The 23,419-nt window shown below is 33.2% G+C and overlaps 1 protein-coding gene across 2 annotated transcripts in view; it reads left to right on the top strand.

Moving 5' to 3' along the window:
* The window catches only part of LOC139489586 (receptor-type tyrosine-protein phosphatase T-like), a 50,522-nt gene that overhangs the window by 5,019 nt on the left and 22,084 nt on the right, over positions 1-23,419 (top strand). For both annotated transcript variants that reach the window (XM_071276176.1, XM_071276166.1), the window contains exons 2-15: positions 1,879-1,980; positions 6,115-6,336; positions 9,668-9,892; positions 10,624-10,821; positions 11,734-11,874; positions 12,262-12,405; positions 13,644-13,778; positions 14,571-14,714; positions 15,636-15,770; positions 16,204-16,347; positions 17,651-17,785; positions 19,420-19,563; positions 21,473-21,607; positions 22,959-23,067. In XM_071276176.1, coding sequence (XP_071132277.1) covers positions 1,926-1,980; positions 6,115-6,336; positions 9,668-9,892; positions 10,624-10,821; positions 11,734-11,874; positions 12,262-12,405; positions 13,644-13,778; positions 14,571-14,714; positions 15,636-15,770; positions 16,204-16,347; positions 17,651-17,785; positions 19,420-19,563; positions 21,473-21,607; positions 22,959-23,067 — 2,066 coding nt within the window. In that variant the 5' untranslated portion in view covers positions 1,879-1,925. The remainder of the gene's footprint in view (positions 1-1,878; positions 1,981-6,114; positions 6,337-9,667; positions 9,893-10,623; positions 10,822-11,733; positions 11,875-12,261; positions 12,406-13,643; positions 13,779-14,570; positions 14,715-15,635; positions 15,771-16,203; positions 16,348-17,650; positions 17,786-19,419; positions 19,564-21,472; positions 21,608-22,958; positions 23,068-23,419) is intronic.

The following is a 23,419-nucleotide window of genomic DNA, read 5'->3' as shown; positions in this document are numbered from 1 at the left end:
GCATTAGAGAAAAAAAGTTGTGGCGCAAAAGGACGCATTTTTGGCGTAAACGGATCTCCCCTAAAATTGTGACACCACTTTGAACTGGTTACAAAATTAGCGTACAAGTTGATCATATAGACAGTGCAGACTGTCACAATTGGAGAACCAGCTATGCAAGCCCCTACCGACTTGAAATAACAAAATGTTCCACTATCGTTCGTTTAAGATGTAAATGCCTTACTGATTACATGTACATGTTAAATATATTTAGTGCTTTTTAGCCTAACACCGACAAAGTTGAAGCTGATTTTTATAATATTAAAAACAGAAAGAATTTTAGTGGGCTAGATTTTGCCCAGAATTGGTCTTCCGGTACAACAAGTGTCAATTTTGACGATTTTTCGTCCTATTTCTTGACCTGGAAGACCGAGGGTCGACATAGGTATCCTACTGTAGTCTACATATAGGGTAGACCACAGTAAACCCATTAGCCACAACAGTAGAGAATGAAACTGATCTGGATTACACAGTCTTAATTGTCTCATTGACACTCACACTTCATCTTCCTATATCTATTAATTAGGCCATTTGCACAAAACAATCAAGATTTTCCCGAACCTTGAGTTCAACTGGGCCTGAAACCGGATGTAATCTTTGTCTATGTGTATTCTAAATTAAACAGTACGCAGTAGTTATGTACCACGAGTTTTACATATTTGGGGAGTTTTATGCCCCTCAACTTCGTATGCCAAACATTATAGGGAAAGCCCAAAAAGCCCATTTTTTTCTGAATTCAACTTTCGAAGTACGTTAATGAGCTCAAAATGAACATTTAACCTGAAACCTGAGAAACATGACACTACATAGTTTAAGGTTGATATCATGTATTCACTTCGAAATTAATGGCATAAAGTTGACGTCTAAATGTATGGAGAGCCATTGGAGCCAGTCTACAGTATTTTGAATAGGACCTTAAATTACAGTCCGGCATGTTAAGGATTCATAAATTAGATACTGAAATTCATTGATCAATATAAAAAATGATTAGATTTTTTAATATTTTCAATTAGGGAAAAATTCCACAACGGAATGTCATATATTACTATTCATGATTCAATTTGATGTTGAAAATCTTTACAATAAAATGTCCAGTACATTACATTCACAGTAGATTATCAAAATGACAACTCTACAACAGATTTATCCATCGGATTACCAGCAGTGATGGTGATACATGGCTGTGTACATTATGTATATACAACTCGTCTAGCCATCAACCCAACAATGTTAGATCTGTAAATTTGCTTTCGGAAATTTTTTGTTCTTCCCTCGTCGAGATTCGAACCCATGCTACTGAGATATCGTGACTACAAATCGCCTGCACTGTAGCCGTCCCGCTAGACCACACGACCACCTGGGCTTCATAAAAATGAAACTTTCGGTGGCCTGGTGTTACCTTTCCACGTCAGTTTTAATCAAAAATTTTAAAAATATGCACATGAGATCAACCCCCCCCCCCTCCGTTTTTAGTTTAGTTCGTGTTGCTTAGTCTTTTCTATGTTGTGTCTTCTGTACTATAATTTGTCGGTTTGTCTTTTTATCTTTAGCCATGGCGTTGTCAGTTTATTTTCAATCTATGAGTTTGACACTCGGAGTCCCTCTTGTAAGCCCTTTATACCTTTCTGCCCGGTGTGAGTTTAGGCTCCGTGTTGAATTCCGTACTTTACTTGTAATTGTGTACGTTTTATACATTGTGGCTTGGATAGAGGTTTGTCTCATTAACTTCTAAAATTGTATTATATATGTAACTACAATAGTGTACTATAGTGCAAGTACATTAACATTTTAAAGAATTGTTTTATACAATATTTATCAGACCTCGTTTGTTCATTTCAGCAAAAAATAGCTTCAACTGTATATTCTGGGTAGTAAATAAAGCTGAAATGATATTTGGTTTGATAATCCAGACCTTTGTGATGTTAACTGTTACAGCACAACGTAAGTTAATACTACCAGATGTATTATTTCTAATTATTCGTCTGAATTCATTTCTCTTGCATGTTAGAAGAAGTTTTCTACTCGCAGCTTATGGGTAATTCATGATATGTTTGAATAAAAAACAGACATGGCCTAGTTGAATACATAAGCAACATAACGACAACACAACACAAAAAATCATCTTTCTACTGTTTTGCGTACAGGTAACATTTTACCTTCACCAAGTCACTGTGAAATATGGCGGTTACACGCCATTATTCCGACAGCCCATTAGTCCGACAGCCCATTGGTCCGACAACCCATTAGTCCGACAGCCCATAGGTCCGACAACCCATTAGTCCGACAACCCAATAGTCCGACAACCCATTGCTCCGACAGCCCAATACTCCGACAACCCATAAGTCTGGATATAAAATCGGTATCCCTACAAATTTATCGAGTTTCATCTCTCAGTCTATGTCTGATCGATCGCTATTGGAAGTGCTGTGTACTGTCTCCGTATTTCGTGGATTCACATTCCCGAACATGATACCGTTTTCATAATTGATAATTGGAATATTTGCTCATCTTTTCTGAGCATATATTTTTTCCTGTTTGTCCTCTTATTTTCAAGGATCTGGGTATGTATTGACTCTGTTTTTCTCATTCTGACTGACGCTACATTAGTCCATTATTTCTGCGACAAAATTAATTTAATTAAATAAAACTCAGATGAGTGATACAAGGAGAGGAAGTGTTGCGACCAAAGAGGGCGGTAGTGTTATCCAACTCCAATATATTTATCTATGTAGTTAATAGTGGGGAAACCTCACGCGAAAAGGGGGAACCGAGGATCTAGTGAAAGAAGGTAGATCAAGACACACATGCATAAAATAGCGAACTAGAAAAGCACAGACTGATAGTGGACACACAAACAACGAAATATGAAGATAAATATTAAATAAAGTACCTAGACACGTAAAACGAAAGTGAGACCAGGGTAAGGACTGAGCAGTTGCTATAAGCATGAGTAAACTCCAATATACTGAGACAAATATCCCGCATGGAAAGAATAGTTGTAATCAAAACGGACAAATATCATAGAGAGCGGAGTTAGTCTTTTTAGAGAAACTTTACCCATACACACAAAAAACGCATTGTCGGAATAATGGGCTGTCGGAGTAACGGGCTGTCGGAGTAATGGGCTGTCGGATTAATGGGCTGTCGGAATATTGGGCTGTCGGAGTAATGGGCTGTCGGAATAATGGTTGTCAGACTAATGGGATGTCACCAAATATGGCAAGGCGTAGGTTATCCGTGTCTGAACGTTGTCAAGCAATTGACATATCAAATGCCGGTAGGAACACTAGAAGCATAGTAACCATTTCAATCTTTATCACATCGCCATTGTCAGATTTTTACAACGTCATGTTAACACAGGTCCTGTTGCTATGATATTGTAATTATTATATTTATTTATGTTGGCCTAATTTGTGTGGTGTGGCCTGATAGTTGTTTACATAATAATCTTATAACTGTGCAATTTAGAAATCACTGGAACAACCACAGATACTGGTGGAATGATTGGAACTTTCCATTTGACTTACATAACAATTCCAGAATGATTTTAATAAAAGATGCGTTATTTAAACTTCTACATTTCGCAGAAACTTCCGTTGTACATTACTAGGACATTCCTTTTCCACAGTTTTCTAGAATTTTCCGTGACAACTATATATATATATACAGACAATAAAGTTAAACTTTCAGACATAGACATCGATAAACATTAGTATTCACAGCATTTGGATTGACACTTTTATTCTACAAACAACATCATGGTGGCACGGTAGTATTTCCTGGCCATAAGGGATAATGATAGCCTTTTTAGAATTTATACCACTTTCTAACACTGCAAAAAATTCTACATTCACAGTTAACTGAAGTACTTTCATTTTACCATTCAGAAATGAATTTGGATATGTACTATGACCGTTTACTTTTTTTGCTATTTTTAAAATCCTAAGACCACTAGTACTTTTAGGTCTTTTATGGTGCAGTGAATGCAAAATTTAAAAACATTCTCAAAAATTCATTTTCATCTGTATATAAAATTATTTCATATTTTTCTACACCTGATTCATCACTCAGTTTGGGAAAGTATGTTCAGTTGATACTGTATTTTTTGTCCAATCACACTGTTTAGATACATTTACCTAAGTAGGGTACACAAAAGAGCAACCTAAATTCTGGAAAGCAAATACTACCGTGCCACCTTCATACGGGATTGTGACCTTAGTAGTGAACGTAATATTCAGATTGGATTCCGAGAAGATTTCCGGATACAGATAAAGATAAAAGATTGGACTCATATTTTGACAGTTAAGTTGACAGTAATATTTATGTAATACTTCTTGTAAACTTTTGTATAATAAATCTTGTTAAATTTTATTATCGATTTGTTTGCTACAACTAAAAGGCGATTTCTGGCCGTAACACTGTAAATGGAAGACGAAGACGTTAAACAACTATCGTGATGACAGACTGCTAAGTGGTCGTGCTAAATCCAATCAATTTACTCCTACCACAGAACGTAGACACTTCTGGCCTCCAGGTAGTCGTGTAAGTGTTCGATCATTAATCTGTCGACTTCATATGGGAAACCTTGGAGCACGCTGTGTTGTCAAGAGACCTGCCCGAACAGTCAGACACAGGATGATCAGGTTTCAAAAGGCTAATGATCATCAACGCTGGAACACGAGAAACTGTCAAAATGTTCATTGGTCAGATAAGAATCAATTTCTTTTACAACCAATAGAGGGCAGAATACGAGTTTGGCGAGGGAAAAACTACATATGACCAAATCAGCATTTGCACATTCGTTGCCTGTGGTGTTACAATATAGGTTTTCTTCTCATACTGGTGTAAGCTGGGTATGCATATTTTGTAGGGAAACATGAAAATACAGACATACAGGGATTTGGTGCTTAGAAACAATGTAGTCCCTCATTTTGATAATCCTCCACTTGCGTCAAGACCATTGTACATGGACAACAACGATAGACCACACAGGGCAAGGATTGACAATGTCTTTTGGTCTTCCAGGTCTCCAGACATGAACCCTGTCGAACATGTCTTGGATGCCATTGGCATAAATCTAAATCGCTAAGATCCAACTTTGCAATATCTTGACGATTTAAGCGGGGCAATTGTTGATGAATGGAATCAATTTGCTCAACTAAAATTCAGAGTATGAGACGCCGTGTTATGGATCTGTATCGGAAGAGAGGTGGTGACACATTCTGTTGACTCAAATATTGACATTAAACTTGACGAAATAATTGTAGAGACTTTTAATGATATTGGGTGATTAATAGTTGTAAAAATATAAAATCACAATTAAACTGAAATTCCGTCTCTGATTTGTGTAATTTTCATTATTTTTATAAACGCAAAATTCAAATGCATAGATTCTGCATAAGTGACCAAACTTAAGTGTATGGTTTGGTTATGGTATATGTCAGCAAAATTGCTACATGAATATTTTCTCTATTTCGAGGATTATCTGATTTTTTTAAATAAAAAAAAATCGATGGAAGCAAAATAGGTGGTGCTTAACTTTTGGCGTACTGTATATAAGAAAACACAACTAATGAAACGGTTTCTTACTTGGGACAAAAAAAAAAACGTGTCGTAGGGCTAATTTTCCAAAATCTCAGCTCACCTTCGAATTTGTTATCGGGTTGGTGTCTGACATAGCTGCATTTCCATTCTTAATGAAATATTTGACAGGTATGGATTTCGAAATTAACTAACACTTTACTCCTGTTTACATTAATGTCTTATATTTTTAACTGGCTTGCTAGTATTCTAAATTTTCTGCTCGTTCCTTTGATATATGAATTTTAAAAAATGCAGGAGTACTGGTTATTTCAAAGATAAATTTAGATGAGCACTAACCAGGTCAGATGTGATTAAAGTAAAAATTTAGAATATATTAAACCTAGATAATTACCTGTTACATAAACATGTCTACCAGTTTATTTTATGCTAAGATTGAATATGTTCCGAAATAAGAAAATCATAGATATCAAATGAATCATTTGTTTACTGTAAATACACGTTTGTGATTTGTTTTTGCTGTGCATTTCACAGATAACCTTACACCAACAGGCACATCTACGCAAAGTTCATCTTATAGGAGCGGATATAAACCACAATATGCTATAAACCCACCTATGTCAAATAGGTTTTCAAGGCATATTTGTTCCCACACATACCCTCCTGGCTGGGGTACTACACCGGCTTGGTGGATGTTTGAATTATCCTTCGAATCTGCATACATCACAGACATAATTATTTATTACAGAAAAGATTGTAAGTATTATACACAAGATTTACAAGCTAATTATAGATTGCATACTCCTTATATATATATATATATGTAACTATATATGTATAAAGAGTATGCAATCTATAAGTTGGTTATTTTAATTGAAAAAAGTCTAGAATATATAAATTATATGGCCTTCCAAATACCGTTTCGATCCCTAACATCACTGAAGAGACATATATTGTCGAAATCTAGATCTGGTGTACAAAAAAAATATTGACACCTTGTGTTTGTGGCATAACATCTTGGCCACAAGTTTATCGTTTTCCGTTTAGTATTAAATTTATATTAAGATCCATTTTGTTACATCTCGTGATCAATTTTATTTGGCAATCGCCAATGGCAGTCAGCAGGGTTTTTAAAGAACGTCAGTTGTTCGACCTGTTAGTCAAATACGTTTTGTTTAAATATACTTTTTCACTTTTTGGGTCTTTTGGAAAATGTTGTTTGTGCTGTATTTATATATATATATATATATTCTAGACTTTTTTCAATTAAAATAACCAACTTTCGGATTATGAACTTTATTGTAACATCGACTATATAAAAAAGAAGATGTGGTATGATGCCATTGAGACAACTTACAACAAAAGACCAAAATGACACAGACATTAACAACTATAGGTCACTGTACGGCCTTCAACAATGAGCAAAGCCCATACCGCATAGTCAGCTATAAAAGGCCCCGATAAGACAAGGTAAAACAATTCAAACGAGAAAATTAACGGCCTTATTTATGTAAAAATATGAACGAAAAACAAATATGTAACACATAAACATACGACAACCACTGAATATACAGGCTCCTGACTTGGGACAGGCACATACATAAATAATGTGGCGGGGTTAAACATGTTAGCGGGATCCCAACCCTCCCCTAACCTGGGACAGTGGTATAACAGTACAACATAAGAACGAACTATAAAAATCAGTTGAAAAAGGCTTAACTCATCAGATGGACAAAAATATAAGTGGACGTGGCCGGGTACTTATACATCCCCACACAAAAAGTCACAATGAATAGATATGAGAGTACTCGCAGTTATCTGACAGCTAGTTCAAATCCACTAACAACTAATAAAAAAATCATGCATCTTAAGACTAAACTATCAATCCGTACACATCCAACATCCAATGGATTTAGTGTAAAGACATCATAAACAGCCAGAGAAAAACATGACCTTGTGCAATGCCAAGTTACAGGTATCGACAGATTGTAGATCCATGAATATGTATATATATAACATACTAGTAAAATTTAGTAAGCTTTTAATCTACTGATAACAAAATCAATATTTATTCCAATAAAAACAATATTCAATGATCTTATTACAGTGTTGAATAGGTCACCTTTTAGAATAAGTTTTTTTAAAGGAGCGACAAGTTTACATGGATCATTTCTAAATTTCCGGGCACGGTTAACAACATTTCCGTAAAAATGAGGATGTGGTATCTCGTTTGAAATAAGTTTTCTACAGGTACATCCAAACTTCAAACCCAAATCTTTATATCTATGGAAAAATTTAGTAAAGGTTTTCAGTAATTTATGGTAACGATATCCCTGGTTTAATAATTTACCAGTAATACATAGGTTGCGTTCGTTAAAATCAAAAACGTCACAATAGACACGGGCATAGCGCACAAGTTGTGAAATATAAACACCGTAAGATGGTTCCAAAGGAACATCACCATCTAAAAATGGAAAATTAACAATAGGGAACGAAAAATCGTCTCTTTTGTCGTAAATTTTAGAGTGGAGTTTCCTTTTAAAACCGAAATATCTAAATCCAGGAAAGGACAGTTATTACCGAATAAATTTGATTTATTTAAAGTAAGTTCCTTGGGGTAACTTTCAGCAGTATATTGAGAAAATTCTTGATTATTTAACGAACAAATATCATCAAGATAACGGTAAGTGTTGTTGAATTTATCAGTTAAATGCAATTTCGACGGGTCTTTACTGAGTTTAGTCATAAACTGTGATTCGTAATAGTACAAAAACAAGTCTGTTATTAAAGGGGCATAATTATTGCCCATGGGGATACCAACAACCTGTCGATAAACTTTGTTGCCGAAACGTACATAAATATTATCAAGGAGAAAATTAACAGCTTCAATCATCTCATCACACCTCCAATAAGTATATCTAGCATATTTATCTTTCTCATTAGAGAAGAAGGCTTTAAATGAGTTGCAGCAAATATATCTACATTCAGCTTTACCAAACGACCATTTAATTAAATAGGAAAACTTTTGTTTAATAAGATAGTATGGAAGTGTAGTATAAAGAGTAGAAAAATCAAAACTATTAACAGAATCAAAAGGACCATCAAAAGCCCGTAATTTATCTAAAACATCCAACGAATTTTTTACACTTTAAAAATGGTTTATACCACTATGTTCATAGTTTATGATAAGCTCTTTAATAGTAGTTAATGAACTAGTTAAGAGCACTGACAGATTAGTTGTAGAACACTTACTAGAGACCGAGATGAAACGATATTTAAATGGGTTTTTTGTGTAGTTTAGGTAGCCAATACATAGTAGGGATCTTCAAATGTTCAGAAGAAGCCTTAAGCTTTGATGTGGTTGTGATATGCTTGTTTACTATATGACTCTCTGTGAAGCGGATGGACTTGAATGTAGATGAATTTAAAATTTCATTCTTAAGAACGTCTGTGTAGTATTTACGGCATACCACCACCACATTGTTGGCTGCTTTGTCGGCTGGTACAAACACAAACCGCTTTGAAAGTATTTGAAGTTTATTTCTTATTCTGGAAAAAGGTGTATTATGTACTCTATTATTTACTTCTAAATTATTTTCAAAATGTGATATTCTCTTATCTACTACATTCATACATTTATTTAAATAAGAATCAAGAGATTTTTTATCAGATTTTTCCTGTTTGCATCATTTTTACAAAACGAGGAAAGAGCATCTTTGGTGACTTGACGACATTCTTTCCAATCTATTTTAAATGAAGGACGATATTTTGGTCCTTTTTTCAAAAGTATACAGACTTATTTATCTGTACTCCGCAAAACCAAATCAAAACAATTTATCCTGTAATATGCAAGGTCCTATGAAAATTATCTTTTGGTACGTACCGGTATTAAGGAACCCAAATAATTCATTTTTTCAGTTGTGAACAGAACAACAGGCAATAATTTGGATACACTTCGACCAATAAAGCAATTACAGCTTCGTTTTGTTTAACCATACAGTTGCATTCTTCGTGTACGTCTAAAAATGACAGTGGTGGTGTTTATAAGTATTCTGACGTTTACAATTATGATGAATTACTATTTCAGTCGCTTATCGGATGGATGGATACAAATTATATGTTACCAACACAGCAACTATTCCACCCGACGGTTATTTATGTTATGAAGATCCTGATCCTGGATATCCAAACATCACTCAGACGATTCCATGTAATCATCTTGGAAAATATGTCATTTATTATGATACTAAAGGATCTTATGGCGTTGACAAACAGGGACCGATTGTAGAGTTATGTTACGTTGCCATTAATGGTGGGCATACTATTAAATAGACATGTATTATTAATGTCGCGTTATTTATGCGTGGCTATACTTTATATGTTGTTCGATTGTCTCATCTCTTCACAGATATTTGATATAAGCAAACTTCAAGTTTGCACAGGGGAGTATTTAGCTAAATTTAAAAAAATAAACTATACATTCATATAAAAAAAGGAAAATCACAAAATACTGAACTCCGAGGAAAATTCAAAAAGGAAAGTCCTTAATCAAATGGCAAAATTAAAGGATAAAATATATCAAACATATGGACAACAACTGTCATATTCCTCACTTGGTACGGGCATTATCAAATGTAGAAAATGGTGGATTGAACCTGGTTGAATAGCGTTAAACCTCTGACTCTTATGACAGTCGCATCAAATTCTGTTATTTTTACAACGATGCGTAAACAAAACAGGCATCATCGGTAAAATAGTCAAAATTTAATTCAACTTAGTGATCTTCTCGACTTGAACTACATTCAGTTAATCATTATTCCTGTTTATCTGATTATCCTTTCCACATAAAATCATGGTCATTAGGTAAAATCTTTTTTTTTAAGTGTTAGTGATGATATTTAATAACCAATAAACGAGTTCCACTAATAGATATTTTACTTCAGTTTTGTTCTATTAAAACATATATCATTGTGTAGTGTTAACCTTATATTGGAAAAAGTTTCAATTATCCACAATGATCATCCAAAAAATGGTTCTTCTCAGGTTGTCAACAGACTTTTTGGGGAGTTAATTGTGAAACACCTTGTGCCGAACATTGTGTAGAGCGCCATTGCTACCCTGGAAATGGTTCTTGTGTATTGGGATGTATTGGGAACTGTTTAAACGGTAACTGTTATACAGATAGTGCAATTTGTATCGACGGTTGTAAGACAGGATGGACCGGAACCCATTGTAACAAATGTAAGTATTGTTTTCTATAATCATATACAAACTAGCACAATTTGTACGAAACTCAAAAGGAACAAACACCTTGTTTTAATAGTTTGATTATACATGTTATAGTGTATTTCAAATAAGAAGCAATTAAGCTTATAGGTATATCATAAATCTATACGTATATCATAACAGAACAGTTTCAATACAATCGTAGGTAAGGCTACAGAGTATAAATCATTCAAAGGATTGTCCTGAAAATGTATGGCGTTTTTCAAATATTTTCTAAATTAGACAATTCTAAAATCATTCATTATTTGATGACAATAACTGAACTAATTTAAATACAGATGCGTTTGTGTATTAATACCTTTTATATATATTTTTAACATTTTAAAATAAAATAAATTCATCATCGATATCACAATGGTTACATAAAAAATTAGTCTTTCATTTCATACTCTTTTCAAGAATTTACAATATTCAAATTTTAATATGTGTCAACAAAATCTATACTTATTAAGAAATCTAATAATCATAGAGTTAAGTTTTTTGTGGGTTTTTTTTTATACGTTTAGCTCGTTTTGCTGCTTTCTTTTTCTTTTTCATGAGTCATACTTTACTTTTACATACGTTTCCGTATAGATCCCCAGTTTAATCCATATAAAAGAGTAGGCACATTGTAAACCAGGCATCTTGATACATGTATCTTTTTATATGCGTATATATATTGATGGTTGGAGGGGGGATCGGTGGCCGAGTGTTTTTAATAGTTATTACTGTAATCACTAGCCAGTCAACACTGAGATTGTGAGTTCGAACCCCGCTCATGCGGGTTCAATCGACTAGTTTATATTTATATTTTTTTTTAAATATATTAAGGTGAAGGGTATTATGTCCACCATATTAGTATTATAAAAGTACGACTGTATATTGCAGCATGTAGTACTGTTGGTAGATATGGTAAAAACTGTTTTGAGGAATGTTCAGAAAACTGTTTGAATCCACCATGTAATCATGTGACTGGAGAATGCATCGGTGGGTGTAATAACGGATGGCTGGGATTCAATTGTACACAAAGTATGTTTTTTTTTTACGATCAACTATTCAATTTTTTTATTACTTAAAACCAAAACTTATGATAATGAGATGAATGCATTATATGACATTGTCTATGACTGTCAGTATTAATGGACATACGTTATGATCAATGTTTCACTTATTATTCTATGAGGTAATTCAATCACAATGCATTATTTCATTGTTGAAGATATATGGAATCTGATTATTTTTTTTCATTTAAGGTAGTTGTAAAATTTATTTCAAAATAATTTTTTGCAGCAGAGAAATGTGAAATAAATACATTTTTATATTATATATACTTTACTAGGAAATGTAGTACCATGTTTTGAGCAAATACTGTTCCAATCCTTTATGTACAGATTTTACGTTTAAACCATTTTTCAGAATGTCCTAATGGTCAATTTGGAATACTCTGTTCAAAGTTTTGTAATGGGTGTATTTCGAATATGTGTGATCATGTCGATGGTTTATGTGAAAACACAACGGTCTGTAACCCTGGATATGTATACGAGAAATATTGCAAACAAGGTACGTAGAGTGCGACATTAAAATTCTACATTTACTTGAGCAATTCACCCCAAAGAAATAGTGACTTATTTCAGAAAAACTGATACAAATGTTTATGAGCGTTTTACGAGTATTTGATGATCGGATGTCATTGAATAGCATTAAGGTACCAATTTACCAGATGAGCATTTCGAACGTTGTGGTCTCCTCGGTAATGTGTGAAATTGAAAAACAAACGTTGATTAATTCAAAAAAAAAAGAAGACTTACAACACAATAACAAACATCGAACTAACATATAAAATTGGATAGTTACATAATTGTTTATAAGTAATACTATAAAAATACTGTTACTATCATTATTCCAAGTTAAAGAAGGTTGGTCAAAGCATTTTAAACAGATGTAATAATTATAGTCGTTTGCAATTTTGTTCATAATTCAGCCTTATTGACAGCGAAATTGTTTTCAGATTTTTTTTATTCTACAACTCATTTGCCCCCCTTATTAATCATAACGTGTTCTATTCAATGATCCTGCATTTCATTTAAGATCATAGGTATGGGAGACAACTCTTCCCTTTCAACAATTTATACCTATTATGCAAAGTCAACTCGAAATAACAACGTTTCCCTTCTTAGTTTGATCAGGCAGCTTGTCTAAACAAATGCCACAGCATATTTGAAAGTCATAAATCGATTGAGAGAAAACAAATCCGGGTTACAAACTACAACATCACAGATTAGAGGTAAACAACAAAACAACAGAAACACAAAAATGCAACAAAAAAACAAAGACATGGTAACACACACAGAAACAAACTATTAGATTACAACTGCTATTTTTCTGACTTGGTACAGGTCATTTTAAGAAAAAATTGTGAGTCGAACCTGGTTTCGTGGCTAGCCAAACCTCACCCTTTATGGCAATGTTAAATATAACACTGAAAGAACAACATGACATGGAAGGACTAATACTGTTTACGTCAAAAGTAGAACGTAGTTTTTGGCATTGTTATGAATGTAAGAGATGTTGCGGTTTCGGTAAGTTAAAATTCCTTCGTTGCTGAAAAAAAAACTATATGTATAAGCAAACCAATGTCGACTATGTTATCAAATGCTAGTACATCATACATTGATTTACCCGTCAGATGATCTGTTCTACAGCCTAGCGTGGGGGGGGGGAGTTCTAGACCAAACACATCATATTATGCTATACATAATTATCATTTATATTTGACTACTGTATTTTTCGTCTATCAGAATGTGACAATTGGTATTTTGGTAACAATTGCTCAATGGAATGTAACTGTCTAGCCGAACCATGCAACAAAGTAGACGGAAAATGTCCAATTGGAGGTTGTAAAGATGGGTGGCATGGTGAATCGTGTAATCAACGTAGGTAGCTTAATTTTTGTCGCAGTAAGCATAAGCTGTCATATTCCTGAGTTTGTACAGGTATTTTCGTACGTAGAAAATAGTGGATTAAACCTTGTTTTCTAACTAGCTTAACATCTTGCTAGTATATGATAGTCGCATTAACAAAACAAACAGACATAATGGGTTAAAGGTTCAATATAGGTGGTACAGCAGTCAACATTGTATAATAAATAAATTCTTGATATTCAACTAACGTACTTTTGAATTTATGGTCGAATTTACTGTCATGAATAAGATTCCATATATTTTGCATGAACTACTAGTACATTCAGAAAACTAAATATCTCTTCTGACTTGAAGTTAATATTGTAGACGATATGTATTATTTTCTGTACATTCCTACCTAACAAAAAGTAAAATCACAAAAATACTGAACTTAGAGGAATATCAATTCGGAAAGTCCATAATCACATGGCAAAATCAAATAACAAAACGCATCAAAAAACAAATGGACAAGAACTGTCATATTCCTGACTTGGTACAGGCATTTTCAAATGTAGAAAATGGTGGATTAAACCTGGTTCTATAGCGCTAACCCTCTCACTTTAATGACAGTCTCATCAACAAGTTAACGTGTGGACGCCATATGAAAAAATCAAAATTATTCAAAGTTTCGATCTGTTCAGATTATTTATTGAAAAAAGAAAGTCGCGATTGCGTTTTCAAGTTGTATGTCGTAGAAAGCCATTTGGTCTTTTTTTCAAAGAACATAACAAATGATATTGAAATCTTGTATAACAAACATTTTAGAATGTATAGAAGGTCATTTTGGACGAAACTGTAATCGTTCATGTGATGGATGTATATCAAATACATGTCAAGCCACTGATGGATTATGTTATAACGACACTGGTTGTGAACCTGGTTATTACTTCGAGGAATACTGCAACAAAAGTACGTACACAACGGGATTATATTTTGTTTTCTCTGCAACTTTTTTTATTGTAAATATCGACTCTTATTATGTTGAATGGTTTTGTTTGTAAGACATTTTACTTTCCAAAGTTGCATAGGAAAAGGATAATAAATTCTAAAACGTTTGTTTATGTGTTTTTTTCAATCATCGTTAGTTTTTCTTTTTGGAATAATCAACATGCTTTTCTGTTATTTTCATAAATTAGGTATGTAATGTAAATACGATTTCAACCAATTTGTATATAAAATAGTTCAAAAGATTACTAAACGAGAGACACTGCAGCTACTTTCTAAGATTGGTCGGAAAAATTTTACAAAACACATCCTTCATAATAACAGAAAAGCATTGGACAAATTAATTGACATATTACTTTTATAAATATGTGTATATAGATGGAATAAGATGATAATTTTATATACTTGCTGATACGTTTAAAGAAAACTAATTGAAAAACTCAACATAGAAAACACAAACAATAGATCGAGCGACACGAACCAATCAATTAACCTGGATTGATCACTGGAGCCCCACTTGTGAAAACCGTTGTGTTGCTCATGTAAGAACGTACCAGATGATACGTCGTAATCGGAGGGTCAAATTTGAGGAAATGTGAATGGGATTATAGTTACAACAATTGGGACACATACGTCGTCATCTGTGAAACAGCTTTTTCACAAAGGTCAAACAACTCGTGAAAGTGTTCATTAAATTGCCAAAGTGCAGATTGTTCCCAGAATTCTATCTTCTTCATATCAGCAAGAAAAAGGTAACAATGAAATAAAGTTAGCATGCAAGAGCAGAATAAACCATTAGAGATATATCAACGCAATAATATGTCGCGGTGGTTATTTTGCATCATTGAACGTTAAATCATACTTTAAAAAAATTCTATTTTATAGCCTGCGATGATTGGTATTTTGGTACAAACTGTACAGGAAAATGTAATTGTTTGACTGGGCCATGCAACTTGTTTACTGGAAAGTGTCCAGATGGGGGCTGTAAAAAGGGGTGGCATGGAGAATCATGTGAAAAAGGTAGAACATTGTTTTTCATGTTTTCGACATAACAATTATATTTATTTTAAATCGCACTCATTCACCATTGTTTCTCGTTGACCTGACATACTATTCGATTTATAATCGAATTTGATGTCACGAATAATGACATATATACCACATATTAAGTGTGCGCTGCTGATTCTAGATATCATCCGACTTTAATCGTAATTCAAAATTGAACCGACATGGAATTTCAACTCAGCAAGACAAGTTTATGCCATTATTTAAGAAAAAACGGGTATAAAATGATCTAAATCATTGATAGTGATGTATGAGTAATTTGTTAAAATTTACTTCGAACAAACAAAGAATGATTTTGAACATAAGGTGATAACAGAGAGTTGGTCTACTTTCACTTCCGATATTTTTAAATACAAACTAATTTAGTCTAATATAACAAACATTTTAGGATGTAACGAGATGTATTTTGGACGAAACTGTAATCGTTCATGTGACGGGTGTATATCAAATAGATGTGAAGTCACTGATGGACTATGTTTGAACACCACTGGATGTGAACCTGGTTATTACTTCGAGGAATACTGCAATAAAAGTACGTACATAATGGGAATATATTTTTTTCTGTCCAACTATCCTTAATGTCAATATATCGACTCTTTTTATGTCGAATAACTTTGTTTGTAAACATAACTATTTCCACAAATAAGGTATGCAATTTTAATACGATTTCATAACGCGTAACTAAATATTACTAAATATGATAAATATATTGTTGTTTAAATTAAGATATCTGATTTCCCCACTTAATTCATTGTTCCTGATGAACATATGTTGGTGCCTTTCAACAGTTCCTCATATGATTAACTTAAAATACAAAATAATTCAAAATAGAAAGATTACTAGACGAGAGGTACTGCAGCTAGTTTTTTTTAATAGAAGATTGATTTGAAACATGTTACAAAATCATCGATCATAATAATAGAACACATTGGATCAATAAATTGACAGATTACATTTAAACATGTGTGTATATAGATGGAATTAGATGATACCTTTTCATACTACATGATACGTCAAAAAGACTTAATCCAAAAACACAACATAGAAAAAAAGCCACAGCACAACGAACCACACCAAAAACCGGGAACGATCACAGAAGCCCTAAATGGTTAGCAGATCCCGATTTACTCCAAATTTTAAAACCGTTGTGTTGATCATGTAAATACGTACAAGGTGATAATAGTCTTAATCGGAAGGTAATATTTGAGGAAAAAAGGCTGGGGTTGTGGTTACAACAATTCTGTCATATAGTATATATATATATATATATATATATATGTATAAGTACGTCTGAGTCAGTGACAACTCTACAACAGATGTATCCATCGGATCGCCATCAATGATGGTGATACATGGCTGTGTACATAATGTATATACAACTCGTCTAAACATCAACCCAACAATGTTAGATCTGTAAATTTGCTTTCGCCGTTCATTAAATTTTTAAAGTGCATATTGTTACCAACAGAAAAGGTAAAAGATAAGTCTTCTATGTTACATGTTATCATCTTCATATCAGCAAATAAGAGGCAACTGTAGATTACCAGTGTTCAAAAGTTTAAACACACCACACCAATGGAAATCATATGTCGTATTCCTAACTAGCCTTACTAGGTAGGTACATGTATAACTTGAGCAGTGTCGATTTATATTCGTTCTTCTTAATAAACAGATTGAACAGGAAAACACCGCTGTTAAATAGATGCGTATAAAGTAAACTTGCAAGAGCATATAAACCATGTGAGATATGATGTATATAAACTCATATGCTGCGATGTGTATTTTGAATATCGGTTGTACAATTGATATACCTAAATAAAATTTCTATTTAATAGCCTGCGATGATTTGTATTTCGGTTCTAACTGTTCAAGAAAATGTAATTGTTTGACTGGACCATGCAACTGGTTTACAGGAAAGTGTCCAGAAGGTGGTTGTGAAAAGGGATGGCAAGGAGAATTATGTGAAGAAGGTATGCGATTTGTTTTCATGTTTTCGGCTAAAGAATTATATTCATTCCATATCAAAGTATAAACCATTTTTTGTCGTTATTTACTGTCATAAATAAAGTCAATAAGGTACCACACATCGAGTATGAACAGATAATTCCAAATATCTCCTCCGACGTTTATCGTTATATAACATTGTAGACGACATGACATTTCAAGTAAGCGACATTAGAGTGTGCTATTCATTGATATTTACTCTGACAAAACGAAGAATGATTTTTTCAAACGAGTATTCAAAGTTAAAATGTGAAAAAAAAAGTTTAGTCTATTTTGACTTGGAATATATTGAATAAATACTAATAATTATGATATAACAAACATTTCAGGATATATTGAAGGTCATTTTGGTCAAAACTGTAATCTTTTATAGGGTAAAACATAATTGTGTCATGAATCCATCTGTGTCCTTTGTTTAATATGCACATGGTGAGCGACACAGACTCTTTTGACAGTTTTTTACAGCAATGTGGAATACCTCTGGTGGTATCATTAGCTAAGTAGTCAGTACTTCGGTACCGACATAATTTGTAACAAAACTTTTTAAATTGTCCGTTAATAAATTTCGAAATAAATGAAAGGTAAGGTTTCAACTCCCTTGGGCAAAGTTGACCTTTAAGGCTATTTTTTTGGTCCTGTTTGGTTATACATCTATACTTAATCATACCCGTAGCCAGGGGGTTCTGATGGTTCGTCCGAAACCCCCTTCCCCTTGAAAGTCAACATTCTGTTCGAATAGTGACTGTTAGGGTCGAGTTCGTGAGTCCAAATAACCTCCCTTGGAAATTCCTGGCTACGGGTCTGATAAATATAAGTTGTGTTTTACGGATTCTTGCTCGTGGTATTTCAGCTTCATTTTTGTTTTGAAAAATATATCTCATAGTTATCACCGTATCATATGTACATCCTTTGTAAATTTAGATGTGGTAGTCACCGATTACTAGTCGAGACCGGGAGATGGCACATTTTGCCAAGAAGCTAAAGACTTTTTCGGAGAGAGTATGCCCTTTATGTGACTCCATGGATATCGATGATGAATACTACTATATTTTGCCATGTAGCTACTTCATCAATGAAAGAATAAATCTACTTCCCCCTTTTTGTCACGAAAATGTTAACATTTATAAGTTTGAACTGTTATTTGCTTCCAACAATGTAATTATATTAGAAAAACTATGTAAATTTATTAAGAAAGTCCAAGAGAAGGTCGTCCAGGTTAGAACTAGTTACAATTTTTTATATTGTTAATATATATATATGTTCTCTGTAACAATTGTTTTAAGAGAATAAAGTATTCATTCATTCATGCTAGCAAATTTTGTAGGAAAGTGTTGTGACAATGTCTTGACTTATGAATTTATATCAATGAGACCCTTCTTGAATGTAATAAGGTGGTTTATACTCGTTAACATTGTAGACAACATGACATTTCAAGTAAGCGACATTAGAGTGTGTTATTCATTGATATTTACTCCGACAAAACGAAGAATGATTTCAAACGAGTATTCAAATTTAAAATGTGAAAACAAAGAGTTTAGTCTACTTTGACTTGGAATATATTAAATAAATACTAATAAGTATGATATAACAAACATTTCAGGATGTAATGAAGGTCATTTTGGACAAAACTGTAATCTTTTATGTGATGGATGTATATCAAAAAGTTGTGAAGCCACTGATGGATTATGTTATAACACCACTGGATGTAAACCTGGTTATCAGTTTGATGAATATTGTAACAAACGTACGTACATGTACAGTATATAATTTTGTAGAATTTTTGGTTTTAATGCAATTCTACTTCGTACATGTATTTGATTTGACCTTATCATCTGTTTTATTATAGCGCCACTGTTTGTTGTAGATACCTTGCGCGTCTAGAAATATAAATTGTAAGCTTTATATATTTTATTAGTTTTCTATATACATTTTTCTGTTATGTCTCCCTGTATGCCAGTACATCCACCTTTTGTATATCACTTTTCTATTCTCATACAGTAACTCTTTTATTATTTTTCGAAAGGGTCAAGAAAAATCAAAATAAATGTTCTGATTTGTTTTGTTTTTCTAACGGTTTTAATTGTTATTTTCTGAATAGAAAAAAACTGCTATGTGTCCATTCCCTTATAAACCTGGGACTGTCCTTTATGAATACCTTTAAACAAACTTATACAGAGGGGATATAGCTACGATACTGTTGTCAGGTCATTAAAGATTGAATATTTTGGCTTTGATATTGATTCACTTATAGGGTCTTTGAACCGGAATTAAACATATTTATTCTAAAACCAGTTGTTGTCATGACACGGGTTATGTTCTTCGCATATATGTTATGATGGTATAATACTAAACCCCTAGCGGCAAGGATTGTGCTTGATATTAATATGATGAAGACATAATCTTTCAATCAGGTTAATTGAGGTCTTGAGCTGGCATGTCAATAACTGCCAGTGGTTCTTTGTTAATTTATGTATTAATGTTATTTTGTTTAGTTTCATTTGTTACCTTTTCTGACATCGGACTCGGATTTCTCTTCAACTGAGTTTTACTATGCGTGTTGCTGTTTGTTTGTTTTTTCTACATTGGTTAAAGGTAAAGGGGAGGGTTGAGATCTTTAAAAAAAAACATGTTTAACCCCGCCGCATTTTTGTGTCTGTCCCAAGTAAAGAGTCTCTGGTTTTTTTTAGTCTTGTCTTAATTTAGGTTCTTGTGTATAATTCGGAGTTTAGTATGACGTCCATTGTCACTGAACAAGTAACATATTTGTTTAGGGGCCAGCTGAAGAACTCCTCCGGGTACGGGTGTTTCTCGCTGCATTGAAGACCCATTGGTGGCCTTCAGCTGTTGTCTGCTCTATGTTCAGGTTGTTGTCTCTTTGACAAATTCCCCATTTCCATTCTCAATTTTACGATTTCGGATTTTCCATTCAATGCTTAATTGAAGTTTACAATATCTGTAAATGTGAGTCACATTTCTTCATTAACAAATCCTCATAACCATAGCTTAAAAATAAAACTAGATTATGATAGAATTGTTAATAGACGATACGTTGAAGATTTTGCCAGATTTTAAAGCAATAGAAATTCGTAAAGAAAAACTGTAATAATGAATTTAAGCAAACGCTAAATATTAAAAAAAAAAAAATCCTGTGCACTTTTTCTTCCTTTATATCAAATATCAAACTAAAGTTCTTTGTATGCTACGTCTGCAAGTGAGCCATCAAACTGGTCAAGTTGGTAAACTTTGCCAACGTCATTACAGCTCGAGATTATTTCCTAAGGAAATTTTAGGGCCGGGAATCAAATACAGACTTTACTTTAATCTCATTGAATAAACTGCTTACTTGATATCTATCTATTGGTTGACATTACATTTGTACATTCTATAAAACTGCATTCAATATGCAACATGAAAAATTATGTGAGATTTTTGGAATTGTTCACCATTCACTCTGTCCAATGCATGTACACATTTTGCCCCATAAAACATAATTTGTTCTGTACAATATACATGCAAAATTTTACACTTTCACTAACACGAACATTTGAAAATACAGAAAACGACTGCTAAACAAAATATACACATGGCTGGATTTTGTTAAAGCTAGAATAGCTCTCGTTTTATTAAGATACTTTATATTTGCTACTTTGTAGCCTGTGACGATTGGTATTTTGGTAATAACTGCACAAGGAAGTGTTATTGTTTGACTGAGCCATGCAGTCGGTTTACAGGAACATGTCAATCTGGTGGATGTCAAAAGGGATGGCAGGGCGAATCATGCGAAGAAGGTAGAAAATTATAATTTGTTTTGCTGTGACCCGTTTCATTGATTTTTGACTTGCATAAATTCGATTTATATTCTAATCTTACCAGAGTATTAAAGATTTACCTCACGTTTTACATGTTCAATGATTAAACCGTATTCATCCTGAATCATTGCAAAAAAGATGTGATGCTCCATTTTTTGTTGTCAAAACATTAAAGAAACATGTAGACCTAATAGTAGTCACATCTACTGGCAACTAGGGCAAAGGTTTTAACAACTCAATAAATCAAAGAGCAGATTGCTCTGAGGGATACCATTGCCATTGTTTTCATTGACACATGTATACATGTAGCTGGAAATTATTATTTTCAAAACTAATTCAACTGCAAATGTAAAATGTAAAATGTAATTTACGTAATCTGAATAGTTACAAAATAGCCAATCCCGGTTAAAAGTGTATGAACAATGTACTTAGGCCTATTGTGTTTTATTTTTGTACTATTAATTCCAAGTTTACTTTCCACAGCAGTCACTGAGACTCAGAGTGAGAGAAGTATTTCATTTCGTATCTTATCACCTATTTTCCTACGATAATTCTAGGAGGAATCCCATTCCTAACTCTTTAAATATTCAATTTCCTTTGGGTCAGTGATCATGACTCCTTTTCGTACAAATTCCTCGGTTTAAATTGTGATCGTTTTTAATATAATACGACGTTTATCGACAAAACGAGTTAATTTTTCTCAACGTGTTGTTTTGATTCAGAATTCACGGAAGTGACTACCGGAAGGGAGATAACTCGAAACGATAATATGGAAGACTCAATTTCGCCTGAATGGGTGTTGAAAGTAAACCATTACGATGTGGACTACATTTATTTAATTTAAATGATGCATATGATTTAGAATTATGCAACAACAATAACCCTCAATAGCAGACATACATAGAAAGGATCCCATGAGTTATAAATCAATCAATTGAGTGGGGAATCCAGAGCAACCATTTAACCTAGTACCCCTTGAAGTCAAGAAAACTATACGCATGCGCATAATTATATATACAAACCCTGTAGTAAGAACGTATATTAAACCTAAATGGTTCTCTATTTTTTTTTTATGGAAGTACAATATCAAATATCAGTTTATTAACGGTGACATATAAGTAAAACTCCACTTCAGTTCTTATATGACAAAAATAGATTTATCGGAATTCATAGAACTCTCGCATTTTTATCACAACTGGGGAATTCCCTCTGACGTGTTTCTAAATTTATAAAAACACTAAATATAAATACTGCTTAATTCTGATTTTCATTTTTGGCTTCTTTCTTTCTTCAAAATGTTATATTGACTGACGATTTATTTATTTTTAAGCGATATCTGAATTACAGAAGGAAGATCCTCCTTACGCTGCCACAATTGGAGGAGGTGCCACTGCAGTTATACTTATTCTGCTTATAGTTGTGATATTCGTCATCTACAGGTTAGTTGTATCTTGGAAGATATCATACGTTTCCGTTGAAAAGCATTCATTACCAACATCAATTATTTATTACTTTTATTGTTCAAAGTGTTGTCTTGAAGTCGATGCAAAAGATAAAAAAACCTTATGAAATAGCCATCCTTTGTTTTCTTTATAACAAATTAAGACAACGCATCATAAATTTCATATGTTTAATTTCTTGATATTTGGACTATTTGTTTTGAATCACATCAAATGGTATCGCTCTTTATTTGCATTATAGACCTCATATGTACGGTCATAACCACATATTAGTGATTGAGCCAGCAAGAAATAGTAACTGTCCCATTTTTTTGATTTTATTGATTTGCTG

The sequence above is a fragment of the Mytilus edulis genome, chromosome 1, assembly GCF_963676685.1.
Source record: "Mytilus edulis chromosome 1, xbMytEdul2.2, whole genome shotgun sequence".
Taxonomy (NCBI): Eukaryota; Metazoa; Mollusca; class Bivalvia; order Mytilida; family Mytilidae; genus Mytilus; species Mytilus edulis.
This window is presented reverse-complemented; position numbering and strand designations above follow the sequence as displayed.